At 48.6% G+C, this 14,529-nt stretch overlaps 1 protein-coding gene across 43 annotated transcripts in view; it reads right to left on the reverse strand.

Annotated features, from left to right (window-relative positions):
* The window catches only part of LOC142250958 (uncharacterized), a 345,599-nt gene that overhangs the window by 39,649 nt on the left and 291,421 nt on the right, over nt 1-14,529 (reverse strand). For 40 of the 43 annotated variants that reach the window (XM_075323314.1, XM_075323336.1, XM_075323323.1 and 37 more), the window contains 5 exons: nt 10,737-10,847; nt 10,402-10,491; nt 8,698-8,835; nt 7,571-7,879; nt 1,271-1,360 (listed from right to left, as the gene is read on the reverse strand). In XM_075323314.1, coding sequence (XP_075179429.1) covers nt 1,271-1,360; nt 7,571-7,879; nt 8,698-8,835; nt 10,402-10,491; nt 10,737-10,847 — 738 coding nt within the window. The remainder of the gene's footprint in view (nt 1-1,270; nt 1,361-7,570; nt 7,880-8,697; nt 8,836-10,401; nt 10,492-10,736; nt 10,848-14,529) is intronic. The other 3 variants (XM_075323327.1, XM_075323333.1, XM_075323343.1) reach the window with 3 other exon arrangements.

A 14,529-nucleotide genomic window follows, 5' to 3' on the forward strand; every position in this document is an offset into this window, starting at 1 on the left:
ATTTGATGTGGGAGTGACATATTGAATATAAGGCAAGAACAAGGGCATAATGATCGTGGTTGCAGAGGCCCTGTGTTTGAAGCCCCTACTTCAGCTGGATGTGCATCTGAGGACGTACATTGAGTTGAAATGTATTGCAATACAGAGAACCATCGAGTCCCTGCACCGCAATACATGCTGAGGCTAGCAGATGACGTCGGCGAGCCAGGAACCCACTCCCCCTGCACATGTGCTTGCAGGGCATGAGTGCAGATATGACGTGACTGCCTCGGCGCGTGCACTGCACCCGCACCTGCATGCAGTAGGTCAATTTGAAGTGCCTGGCACCGGTAGTGATAATTAAATCACCAGAAAAAGTTTTTTTCCAGCATCACGTCCAAATATGTTTAAAATTTGATTTTTATTTTATAAAATTAAAACCACCACAAGGTTGGATGGACATCCATAAAATATAAAACAACGTGTTACACGTTTCGAGCCTGAAAAAGGACTCTTAATCTTAGACTCTATGAACATGGAGCTGATCTCCTTGCACCGTCCTCTGGAAAAGGGCCCCCGGTGATGCACTTATCGGATGATCTGAAGAATCATTTGTATTTACTATCATTAAATCACCACAGACCCTGGACACCTGCAGTCAGTGGCTCCTGTCTACACAAAAGAATCACTGACTAAATTTCTGTAATTTACTAAACTTTCTTTTTGTATTTAAAGAAAAAAAAAATCACAGTTCTGAAAAGGGATCGCACATGAAATGTATAAATTTAAAACAGTTGCTTGTAAGGAAGCACGCTGTGCGACACTGAATTATCATTTTTTTCTATGTAAAAAATATTGCGCTGGCCTGCTTATTATATTAGGTTTAGTGCATTAAACAGATTCTGTTGCTAAGTTTTTGCTACACAATTTGAAAGCAGCATGAAAAAGGGTAAACGATTCTTGCAATTCAATTCAACTCAGTCCTAAGAGACATTAGAGGGTCTGCAATATCTTTTTAGTAAAATTGGAGGTTTTGTATACTTTTCTTTCACAGTAAATTGATTCACTGTGAATCACGGTTCCCGGGAAAATTTATGAAAATTTGTTAAACTCAAAATTCAAAATATCCGCACATCTCTATCTTTCACTTGCTGTATACAACAAAATGTTCGGAAATGAAGCCCATGAAATATTTGCAATTGTGTCGATTAACTTCAAAATATATGGAAAGTATAAATTCTGCTTTCAAGTAATCATTTGAGTAAATAATAATGAGACAAATCATACTTACGTGGACATTCACATGGTACAAGAGGACATAGATGACTGTAATACATATTTGGGCTGCAGTGTTGAGGAAGGCACCAGCAGTGTTTCACTCCTATGTTTAGCAGACATGAATATAATAATTATTATTATCATCTTTCTTTCAACATGATGTTCCAATGCAGAAACAGAAGGTGGGGAATAGGAATAAGCAGGTAGGAAGTTTTGGCTGCATTGGGTAATTTTCCCAAAGAAGGGAATTTTGTTTACTTACCGTATATTCCTTTTCTTCTAGCTCCTATTGGGAGACCCAGACAATTGGGTGTATAGCTTCTGCCTCCGGAGGCCACACAAAGTTATTACACTTTAAAAAGTGTAACCCCTCCCCTCTGCTATACACCCTCCCGTGCATCACGGGCCCATCAGTTTTGGTGCCAAAGCAGGAAGGAGGAAACTTATAAATTGGTCTAAGGTAAATTCAATCCGAAGGATGTTCGGAGAACTGAAACCATGAACCAAAGAACAATTGAACATGAACAACATGTGTACACAAAAGAACAACAGCCCGAAGGGAACAGGGGCGGGAGCTGGGTCTCCCAATAGGAGCTAGAAGAAAAGGAATTTATGGTAAGTAAACAAAATTCCCTTCTTCTTTGTCGCTCCATTGGGAGACCCAGACAATTGGGATGTCCAAAAGCAATCCCTGGGTGGGTAAAAGAATACCTCGATAAAAAAGAGCCAAAAAAACGGCCCCTTCTTACAGGTGGGCCACTGCCGCCTGAAGGACTCGCCTACCTAGGCTGGCGTCTGCCGAAGCATAGGCATGCACCTGATAGTGTTTTGTAAAAGTGTGCAGACTCGACCAGGTAGCCGCCTGACACACCTGCTGAGCCGTAGCCTGGTGCCGCAATGCCCAGGACGCACCTACAGCTCTGGTAGAATGGGCTTTCAGCCCTGAAGGAATCGGAAGCCCAGACGAACGGTAGGCTTCAAGAATCGGTTCCTTGATCCACCTAGCCAAGGTTGACTTGGAAGCCTGCGACCCCTTACGCTGGCCAGCGACAAGGACAAAGAGCGCATCAGAACGGCGCAGGGGCGCCGTGCGTGAAACGTAGAGCCTGAGAGCTCTCACGAGATCTAACAAGTGCAAATCCTTTTCACATTGGTGAACTGGATGAGGGCAAAAAGAAGGTAAGGAGATATCCTGATTGAGATGAAACGGGGATACCACCTTAGGGAGAAATTCCGGGACCGGACGCAGAACCACCTTATCCTGGTGAAACACCAGGAAGGGGGCTTTGCATGACAGCGCTGCTAGCTCAGACACTCTCCGAAGTGATGTGACTGCCACTAGGAAGGCCACCTTCTGCGAAAGGCGAGATAGAGAGACATCCCGCATCGGCTCGAAAGGTGGCTTCTGGAGAGCCGTCAGCACCCTGTTAAGATCCCAGGGTTCTAGCGGACGCTTGTAAGGTGGAACTATGTGGCAAACCCCCTGCAGGAACGTGCGAACCTGCGGAAGCCTGGCTAGACGCTTTTGAAAAAACACGGAAAGCGCCGATACTTGTCCCTTGAGAGAGCCGAGAGACAAGCCCTTGTCCATTCCGGATTGAAGGAAAGAAAGAAAAGTGGGCAAGGCAAACGGCCAGGGAGTGAAACCCTGATCAGAGCACCAGGATAAGAAGATCCTCCAAGTCCTGTGGTAGATCTTGGCGGACGTTGGTTTCCTGGCCTGTCTCATGGTGGCAATGACATCTTGAGATAACCCTGATGACGCTAGGAGCCAGGACTCAATGGCCACACAGTCAGGTTGAGGGCCGCAGAATTCAGATGGAAAAATGGCCCTTGAGACAGCAAGTCTGGTCGGTCTGGGAGTGCCCACGGTTGACCCACTGTGAGGTGCCACAGATCCGGGTACCACGATCTCCTCGGCCAGTCTGGAGCGACGAGGATGGCGCGACTGCAGTCGGACCTGATCTTGCGTAATACTCTGGGCAGCAGTGCCAGAGGAGGAAATACATAAGGCAGTCGAAACTGCGACCAGTCCTGAACTAACGCGTCTGCCGCCAGAGCTCTGTGATCCTTGGACCGAGCCATGAATGCCGGGACTTTGTTGTTGTGCCGAGACGCCATTAGATCGACGTCCGGCGTTCCCCAGCGGCAACAGATCTCCCGAAACACGTCCGGGTGAAGAGACCATTCCCCTGCGTCCATGCCCTGGCGACTGAGAAAATCTGCTTCCCAGTTTTCTACGCCCGGGATGTGAACTGCGGAGATGGTGGAGGCTGTGGCTTCCGCCCACAGCAGAATCCGCTGAACTTCTCGGAAGGCTTGACGACTGCATGTGCTGCCCTGGTGGTTGATGTACGCAACCGCCGTGGCGTTGTCCGACTGTATTCGGATCTGCCTGCCCTCCAGCCACCGCTGGAACGCCTTTAGGGCCAGATACACTGCCCTTATCTCCAGAACGTTGATCTGAAGGGAGGACTCTGTCGGAGTCCAGGTTCCCTGAGCCCTGTGGTGGAGGAAGACCGCTCCCCACCCTGACAGACTCGCGTCCGTCGTGACCACAGCCCAGGATGGGGGCAAGAAGGATTTTCCTTTCGACAAGGAAGTGGGAAGAAGCCACCACTGAAGAGAGGTCTTGGCTGTCCGTGACAGCGACACGTTCCTCTCTAGGGACGTCGGCCTCTTGTCCCATTTGCGGAGGATGTCCCATTGAAGTGGACGCAGATGAAACTGCGCAAAAGGAACTGCCTCCATTGCTGCCACCATCTTCCCTAGGAAGTGCATGAGGCGCCTCAAGGGGTGTGACTGACCCCGAAGAAGAGATTGTACCCCTGTCTGTAGTGAACGCTGTTTGTCCAGCGGGAGCTTCACTATCGCTGAAAGGGTATGAAACTCCATCCCGAGGTAAGTCAGCGATTGGGACGGTGTCAAATTTGACTTTGGGAAATTGATGATCCACCCGAACCTCTGGAGAGTTTCCAGAGTGACGGTCAGGCTGTGTTGGCATGCCACCCTGGACTGGACCCTGGTGCCTTGACTAGAAGATCGTCTAAGTAAGGGATCACCGAGTGGCCCTGAGAGTGTAGGACCGCCACCACTGCTGCCATGACCTTGGTGAAGACCCGTGGGGCTGTCGCCAGGCCGAATGGCAGCGCCACGAACTGAAGGTGTTCGTCCTTGATGGCGAAACGCAAAAAGCGGTGATGCTCGGGAGCGATCGGCACATGGAGATAAGCATCTTTGATGTCGATTGATGCTAGGAAGTCTCCTTGTGACATCGAGGCGATGACTGAACGGAGAGATTCCATCCGAAACCTTCTGGTGCTCACATGCTTGTTGAGCAGCTTGAGGTCTAGAACGGGACGGAATGATCCGTCCTTTTTTGGCACCACGAACAAGTTGGAGTAGAAGCCGTGACCATGTTCCTGAGGTGGAACGGGAATCACCACTCCTTCTGCCTTCAGAGTGTTTACCGCCTGAAAAAGTGCATCGGCTCGCTCGGGGGGCGGAGATGTTCTGAAGAAACGAGTCGGAGGACGAGAACTGAGCTCTATCCTGTAACCGTGAGACAGAATGTCTCTCACCCATCGGTCTTGGACATGTGGCCACCAGGCGTCGCAAAAGCGGAAGAGCCTGCCACCGACCGAGGATGCGGTTTGTGGAGACCGAAAGTCATGAGGAGGCCGCCTTGGGGGCGGCTCCTCCGGCGGTCTTTTTAGGACGTGACTTAGACCGCCATGCAGAAGAGTTGCTCTGGCCCTTCTGTGACCTGTTGGACGTGGAGGAATGGGACCTGGCTGAGGGCCGAAAGGACTGAAACCTCGGTTGAATCTTTCGCTGCTGAGGTCTGTTCGGTTTAGACTGGGGTAAGGACGAGTCCTTTCCCTTGGATTGCTTGATAATTTCGTCCAATTGCTCGCCAAACAAGCGGTCGCCAGAAAATGGCAAACCGGTTAAGAACTTCTTGGAAGCAGAGTCTGCCTTCCATTCGCGTAGCCACATGGCCCTGCGGACTGCCACCGAATTGGCGGATGCTACCGCTGTACGGCTCACCGAGTCGAGGACAGCGTTCATGGCGTAGGACGAAAAAGCCGACGCCTGAGAAGTGAAAGACACGACCTGCGGAGTAGCGGTGCGTGTGACCGCATTAATCTCAGACAGACAAGCTGAGATAGCTTGGAGTGCCCACACGGCTGCAAATGCTGGAGCATAAGACGCACCTATGGCTTCATAGATGGATTTCATCAAGAGCTCTATTTGCCTGTCAGTGGCATCTTTGAGCGATGAGCCATCTGCCACTGATACCACGGATCTAGCCGCCAGCCTAGAGACTGGAGGATCCACCTTGGGACACTGAGCCCAACCCTTAACTACGTCAGGTGGGAAGGGGTAACGTGTGTCCTTAAGGCGCTTAGTAAAGCGCTTGTCCGGATATGCTCTGTGCTTCCGGACAGCATCCTTGAAGTTAGAGTGATCGAAAAAAGCACTCCTTGTACATTTGGGAAACCTAAACTGGTGTTTCTCCTGTTGTGAATCTGACTCCTCAACAGGTGGAGTTGGAGGAGGAGGAAGTTCTAGCACCTGGTTAATGGACGCTATAAGGTCATTTACAATGGCATCTCCTTCAGGTGTATCAAGATTGAGAGCACCGTCAGGATCAGAGCCCTGAGCTGCAACCTCCGCCTCATCCTCCAGAGAGTCCTCATGCTGAGACCCTGAGCAGCGTGATGAAGTGGATGAGGGTCCCCAGCGAGCCCGCTTAGACGGTCTGTGACTGCGGTCCGAGTCGGAGTCTTCCCCGTGGGACCTATGTGTCACCTCAGGAGCAGTTTGCTGCTCCAACCGAGGGGGGCCTGGGGTCAATGATTCAACAGTGCCCGGGGCCTGTGTTACCGGTCTGGACTGCAAAGCTTCTAGTATCTTAGCAGACCATTTGTCCATAGACTGAGCCATGGATTGTGAAAGGGACTCAGAAAGTTTCTCAGCCAACACTGCAAACTCTGTCCCTGCCACCTGGACAGTGACAGCCGGTGGTTCTACCTGAGCTGAGGGTCCCACCAGTGCCTGAGGCTCCGGCTGAGTGAGTGTCACAGGGGCCGAGCATTGCACACAATGAGGATAGGTGGAACCTGCAGGTAACATAGCCGCACAAGAGGTACAAGTTGCAAAATAAGCCTGTGCCTTGGCACCCTTGCTTTTTGCAGACGACATGCTGTTATCTCCTCTTAGCAAACAGTGAGAGTATATAGCCAAGCAAATACTGCGGCCGAGCAGAGCAAATGTATACCCAATATGGATATATATATATATACACTGCGGCACCCAGGGGGGCCAGCACCTGTAACAGATGCGGCTTACCGACCGCGTTCAGCGGTTGTGTGTCCACCAGATTCCCTGCCTGGGCCTCCCAGAGTTGTTGAGAGGAGGAGGGAGCCGTGGGCGTGCCTCAGAAAGTGCGGGAATCTGGTGCCCCACGGTGCTCAGTGAGGGGGGAGGAGGATACTAAGTATGCTCCAGCCCTCACCGCTGACGTTCAGTCTAGCGTCCCGCCCTTGCCCCTGACTGGCAGGCCCGGGGGCGGGAATATGCGGTACTAGGCCGCAAAAGCCAGGGACTCGATTTATAATCGCGGCCGGCAAACAGGCGCGGTCGGCGCGGTAGTCCCGGCGACCCCAAACACAGAGCAGCGTCTGCAGCGTCCGATCCACAGGCGCTCTATGCGCCGTCCCCAAGGGGACACAGAGTACCTCAGAGAAGCAGGGCCTGTCCCTGATGACATCCAGTCTCCTGTCCGTCAGGTTCCCACAGGGGCTGCGGAGGGAGCACGGTCCCAGTGCCTGGTGACCGGTTAGGATCCCACTTCTCCCAGAGCCCCTAAGGGATGGGGAAGGATAACGGCATGTGGCTCCAGCCTTTGTACCCGCAATGGGTACCTCAACCTTAACAGCACCGCCGACCAAAGTGGGGTGAGAAGGGAGCATGCCGGGGGTCCTGGGGCCCTCTTGTCTTCCATCCGATAAAGTCAGCAGCTGCTGCTGACTAAAATGTGGAGCTTGCGTGAATGTGTGCCTCCTTCAACACAAAGCATAAAACTGATGGGTCCGTGATGCACGGGAGGGTGTATAGCAGAGGAGAGGGGTTACACTTTTTAAAGTGTAATAACTTTGTGTGGCCTCCGGAGGCAGAAGCTATACACCCAATTGTCTGGGTCTCCCAATGGAGCGACAAAGAAAAGTAATTTCTATTGGAAAAAATCCAGACATAAAGGCAAAAGAGCCAACACAATCAGATAAGTTTAGTAAGGTGAGTAACATACTATCAGTAGTTGTTGGGTGTTCTGTGGTAAAAGGTGGCTTGGTTGTAGTTGGTTGGTGTTCTGTGGTAGGAGGTGGCCTGGTTGTAGTTGGTTGGTGTTCTGTGGTAGTAGGTGGCCTGGTTGTAGTTGGTTGGTGTTCTGTGGTAGGAGGTGGCTTGGTTATAGTTGTTGGGTGTTCTGTGGTAGTAGGTGACCTGGTTGTCGTTGTTGGGTGTTCTGTGCTAATAGGTGGCCTGGTTGTCGTTGGTGGGTGTTCTGTGGTAGTAGGTGGCTTGGATGTAGTTGTTGGTGTTTGTATAGTAGTAGTGCCTGAATCCGGTAATGAAAAATTATGAAACAACATAGTTAATTTTTTACAATGAAAGAGGAGATGTGATGTGATGGTAAGCACAAAATATATGTGATGTGGAAGTGACATATTTATTATAGACCAAGACTAGAAGCGAAATGATTGTGGTCGCAGAGGGCGCGACAGGGTCCATCCTGGAGGGGGCCTGCTGACCCCAGTCCCAACTTCAGCTGGATGTGTATTTAAGGATGTACATTCAGTTGAAGTGTATTGTGATACAGAGATCCGTTAAGTCCCTGCATCAAAAAATATACTGCTGTCCAATCAGAGGGCTAGCAGCTGACGTTGGCATGCCAAGCATTGGCATCACATTGCAGTGACATCCTGGGCCACCATAGCAGGGACGCCGATGTCAGCTGCCGGCATCTACGCCAGCTTCAGAGAATGATACTGAACGACAAGGTATCAAAACAACGTGGGAATAAAGTTTTTTTTAATGCAATAGAAAACAAACGCAAAAGGCCAACATATATACCAGGAAGGAGGACATATATACCAGAAAGAGGCCCAGAGTAGGAGACATATATACCAGGAATGGGCCTTGGAGGAGGGACATATATAGAAGGATGGGAGACATATATACCAGGAAGGAGCCAAGAATGGATAAAATATATACCTGGAAAGGGTCCAAATGGGGGACAATAATACAGGATGTGGACATTGATATATAATAAAAGTGGAGGGAGGCAACAGGTAACCCATTCTTTTGGAAAGAAACTAGGCAGGGAGGTTGAAGAAACAAAATCCTCTGATAAGTCTAGAAAATTCAGTAACGCACCTTTAGTAGAAAGTGTCGTGGTTGTAGTTAGGAGTCTTGTAATAGTAGGAATCTTGGTTGTAGTAACTGGCTGTTTTGTGGTTGTAGGTGGCATGATTGTTGTTGTTGGATGTGGTGTAGTAGTAGTGCTGTCTGGTGCTGGAACAAAAAAAAAGCAAAAACAAAATACAATTTGTTAAATTATTCTTAACAAAGAAGATAATGTAATGGTAGTCAGTGGGCATATAATATACAACATTACAACATTTCTGACATACAGCATGCCAACTTTTAATGCAAACACAACCATAGTAATATCAAAGTGATGTCACCAAAGAAATGGATAGTATTACTTTAGTAAAATACCTCCTGTTACATAGCACAGTACACTACATGCTTTTTGTTTTTTTAAAATGGAAAAAGTTTCAAGAATTATTGACCTTAGACATTTGTGATCAAGCAAACTGTTCTGATCAAACCACAGACTGAAACTGTCAGAGTCACTGTCAGAGGTAACATTATCCTGCTCAGACTGAAATAAGTGATTTGCTAAAAATTCCATACTATCCACTTTTTCCCACTTGTCAGGAATAAAGGAGGCCTCCTGTAGCTTGCGTTTGCTAGTACTACTGACTAGACAGCAGCTGGTGGCAGTGGTAGTGATGATGCTTTTGCTGTGAAAAGTGGCTCACACATTCTTTGCTACATGTTTTTTATCTTTTTTTTCCTACCATGTTCAATGCTGTAACTATTTTTTATTTTACCATCCAATTTATACAATTATTTAATTTAATTTTAACAATCTTTTTAACCTTAATTTTTCACCCTTTGCCAAAAAGGTTATAAGAAATGCTAGATAAGTTTGTACACTTACAGAAAGGAAAATGTAGCAACATCTAAAGTATAGGTACAATTGTCAAATTGGACTTGGAAAACAGGTGTACAAAAATAGACATGCACAATTAAATAGCTACAATTTTCTAATATATGCTTTTATGTTTTCAACAAAATTCAACTCTCTTTCTAAAAATGACAAAAAAAAATAAATGCTGGGTAGGTACACATCCAAAAAGACAGTAACTGTGGAAGGGTACAGTATTGGTGTGGTGTTGAAAAATGTAAAATTGATTAGTTAAACAGATATGGAAAAAATGTTTGCAACATGCACACTGTTTGGTAGATAGTTGCAGTTAAGTTTCTGTATTTTAGGGAATTTTCTTTTTGAATTTTAAAAGACAAGTATTCACCAATTCAGAAAAGGAATTGCACATGAAGTGTAAAATTCAATAGAGTTGCTTGGACACAGGCACGCTGTGTGACAATTAAATCACATTGTTTAGTAGAAAATATTGCGCTGTCCTGCTTATTAATGTGAGTGCATTAAACAGAATCACTATGTTTTTGCTACACAATCTGAAAGCAATATGAAGAAGGGTAAACGATTCCTAAAATTCAGTTCATTTCAGTCCTAAGAGATATCAGAGGGTCATAATTATATTTTCAGTCAAATACTTTGAATTCCCAGTGAATTGATTTATTATGATTAAAATTCTTGGAAAAAGTTAAACAAATTTAGTAAAATTCTAAATATCCACACGTCTATAGCTATCACCTGCTCTAAACAACAAAATGTTCAGAAATAATGGTCATAAATTATTGTCACCTGTAGATTCTGCTTTAAAGTAAATCACATGGTTAAATAAAAATGAGGCAAATCATACTTACGTGGACATTCACATGGTACGAGAGGACATAGATGACTGTAATACGTATCGGGGCTGCAGTGTTGAGGAAGGCACCAGCAGGATTTAATTCCTATGTTTAGCAGACATGAATATTATTATCATCATCATCATTCTATATAAAGGTATCAACATGATGTCCCAATGCAGAAACGGAAGGAGGGGGATAGTGAAAAGCAAGTGGGAAGTTTTGGCTTCATTGTGCTAATTGATCTAAAAACTATTTTCAATGGATGACTCCTTCTATTGGAAATAATCCAGACATAGAGGCCAAAGAAGCAACACAATTAGATAATTTTAGTAAATTGAGTAATATACCTTCAGTAGTTGTTGGTGGTTCTGTAGTAGTTGGCAATGTTGTAGTTATTGCGCTTTCTGTGGTAGTATTTGGCATGGTTGTAGTTGTTGGTGTTTGTATAGTAGTAGTGGCTGAATCCGGTGATGAAAAAAAAAAAAAGAAAAAAGTTAATTTAATACAATGAAAGAAGAGAATTTGATGAACAATGTACACATAGCGTATTTGATGTGGGAGTGACATATTGAATATAAGGCAAGAACAAGGGCATAATGATCGTGGTCGCAGAGGCCGTGTGTTTGAAGCCCCTACTTCAGCTGGATGTGCATCTGAGGACGTACATTGAGTTGAAATGTATTGCAATACAGAGAACCATCGAGTCCCTGCACCGCAATACATGCTGAGGCTAGCAGATGACGTCGGCGAGCCAGGAACCCACTCCCCCTGCACATGTGCTTGCAGGGCATGAGTGCAGATATGACGTGACTGCCTCGGCGCGTGCACTGCACCCGCACCCGCATACAGTAGGTCTATTTGAAGTGCCTGGCACCGGTAGTAATAATTAAATCACCAGAAAAAGTTTTTTGCCAGCATCACATCCAAATATGTTTAAAAAAGAGAATTTTGTTTACTTACCGTAAATTCTTTTTCTTATAGTTCCGACATGGGAGACCCAGACCATGGGGTGTATAGCTTCTGCCTCCGGAGGACACACAAAGTACTACACTAAAAGTGTAGCTCCTCCCTCCGAGCATATACACTCCCCGGATGACAAATTCAACCAGTTTAGTGCAAAAGCTGAAGGAGGACATCCACCCATAAGTAGAGATAGAGTAAAACCCGGAATAACCGGAACCTCTGTCTACAACAACAGCCGGTGAAAACACACGGAACAAGAAAGCTGCCAACAGGCAACAGGGAGGGTGCTGGGTCTCCCATGTCGGAACTATAAGAAAAAGAATTTACGGTAAGTAAACAAAATTCTCTTTTTCTTCATCGTTCCTTATGGGAGACCCAGACCATGGGACGTCTCAAAGCAGTCCATGGGTGGGAATAAACAGAAACTGAGAAGTAGGCAAACCTAACTTCACAAATGGGCGACAGCCGTCCGAAGGATGCGTCTGCCCAAGCTCGCATCTGCCGAAGCATGAGCATGCACTTGATAGTGCTTCGAAAGGGTGTGCAGACTAGACCAAGTGGCAGCCTGACAGACCTGCTGAGCCGTAGCCCAAGAGGCACCGACAGGTCTGGTCGAGTGCGCCTTAATCCCCGGCGGGGGAGGCACCAGAGAACATTGGAAGGCATCGGATATGGCCGACCTAATCCAACGAGCTAGGGTCGGTTTAGAAGCCGAGAGACCCTTGCGCTGACCTGTGGTCAGCACAAAAAGAGAGGTGCACCTCCTAAGAACAGCGGTGTGTGACACATAGATCCGGAGCGTCCGCACCAAATCTAAAGCATGCAACGCTTTCTCAAAGCGATGCACAGGGGCCGAACAAAGGGAAGACAATGAAATGTCCTGGTTAAGGTGGAAAGGAGACACCACCTTAGGGAGAAGGCCCGGAGTCGGACGGAGAACCACCTTGTCTTGGTGAAAAAAACCAAAAAGGGTGACTCCGAAGAGAGCACAGTCAAATCAGAGACTCTCCTGAGAGAAATTATGGCCACCAGAAAAAACACTTTTCTGTGAAAGACGAAACAACGAAACCTCCCTAAGAGGCTCAAAGGGGGGTTTCTGTAAGGCCGTGAGGACCAGATTAAGGTCTCAGGGATCCAGAGGCCGCCGGTAAGGCGGAATGATGTGAGATGCGCCCTGCATGAAGGTGCGCACCTGGGCCAGCCGGGCGATACGCCGCTGGAGCAACGCTAACAGAGCCGAGACCTGTCCCTTGAGGGAATTGAGGGACAGTCCTAGCTGCAGACCGGACTGTAGAAAGGACAGGATGGTCGGCAAGGAAAAACGGCCAAGGTGCATGGCCGGAAGAACGACACCAGGACAGGAAAATTCTCCAAGTCCTGTGGTAAATCCTGGCCGAGGAAGACTTCCGAGCCTGAGTCATAGTGAAGAGGACCTCGGAAGGAATGCCTGAAGCCATAAGGATTCAGGGCTGAAGAGCCACGCCGTCAATCTGAGAGCCGCAGAATTCTGGCAGAAAAACGGACCCTGTGAGAGAAGGTCTGGCCGGTCCGGGAGATGCCACGGCACCTCTACGGACAGACGGAGCAGGTCTGGGAACCAAGCTCGCCTGGGCCAGCCTGGGGCGATGAGTACGACCCGACGGCCCTCCATTCTGATCTTGCGCAGGATTCTGGGCAAGAGAGCTAGGGGGGAAACACGTAGGCCAGACGGAACTGGGACCAATCTTGAACCAGCGCGTCCGCTGCAAAGGCCTGAGGATCGTGGGAGCGAGCCACGTAAACCGGGACCTTGTTGTTGTGCCGGGATGCCATTAGATCCACTTCCGGAGTGCCCCGCCTGCGGCAGATTGTGGAACACTGCCGGATGCAGGGCCCACTCGCCGCTGTCCACGGTTTGACGGCTGAGATAATCTGCCTCCCAGTTTTCAACGCCTGGGATGTGGACTGCGGATATGGTGGACTTCGAGTCCTCCGTCCACTGAAGGATACGTTGAACTTCCAACATTGCTAGGCGGCTGCGAGTCCCGCCTTGGTGATTGAAGTAGGCAACTGCTGTCGCGTTGTCTGACTGGACTCGAATGTGCTTGCCCACCGACAGGTGGTGAAAAAAACTACGAGAGCTAGGAGTACAGCCCTGATTTCCAGCACATTGATCGAGAGGGCTGATTCGGACGGAGTCCAAATGCCCTGTGCTCGGTGGTGGAGAAACACTGCTCCCCAGCCGATAGACTGGCATCCGTGGTGATAATCACCCAGGACGGGGCCAGAAAGGAGCGTCCCTGGGACAGAGAGAGGGGCCGAAGCCACCACTAAAGAGAGCTCCTGGTCTGTGGCGACAGAGCCACCAGCCTGCGCAAGGAAGAGGTCCGCTTGTCCCAACAGTGGAGAATGTCCAGCTGCAGGGGACGCAGATTGGACTGGCAAAGGGAACCGCTTCCATTGACGCCACCATCTGACCCAGCACCTGATGGAATGACGGCGGAGCCTCAGCAGAGAGCGAACCGCCAGATGAAGGGACTGCTGTTTGACTAAGGGCAGCTTCACAAGTGCCAGCAGAGTCTCGAATTGCATCCCTAGGGACGCAAGGTCCTGGGACGGAGTCAGAGTGGACTTGCAAGCGTGGCGAGAGTGAGCGAGACACTCCGCTGACAGTCTGCACTGGATGAAGCCTTGCTAGAAGGTCGTCCAGGAAAGGAATCACTACCAACCCCTGGAGGTGCAGAACCGCAACCACTGCTGCCATGACCTTGTGATACACGAGGGGCCGTGGCTAACCCGAAGGGGAGAGCCACGAATTGGAAATGTTCCTCTCCGATTACAAAACGTAGCCAACGCTGGTGTGAAACTGCGGTTGGCACAAGCAGAAAGACGTCTCTGATGTCGATGGATGCTAAGAAATCTCCTTGGGTCATTGACTGATCGCAGAGATTCCATGCAAAAATGCCGCACCTGACATGCTTGTTGAGAAGCTTGAGATCCAGGTCGGAAAGCACCGTCCTTTTCGAGGACTAGGAAGAGATTTGAGTAGAAATCTCAGAACCGTTCCCAGTCGGGAACTGGTACAATTACTCCATTGGCCTGCAAGAATGCCACGGCCTGTGAGAAGGCGGCGGCCTTGGAGCAGGGGGGAGTTGACAGAAAAAATCTGTTTGGCGGGCTGGATAGAAATCTATTCTG

The sequence above is a fragment of the Anomaloglossus baeobatrachus genome, chromosome 9 (genome assembly GCF_048569485.1).
Source record: "Anomaloglossus baeobatrachus isolate aAnoBae1 chromosome 9, aAnoBae1.hap1, whole genome shotgun sequence".
Lineage (NCBI taxonomy): Eukaryota > Metazoa > Chordata > Amphibia > Anura > Aromobatidae > Anomaloglossus > Anomaloglossus baeobatrachus.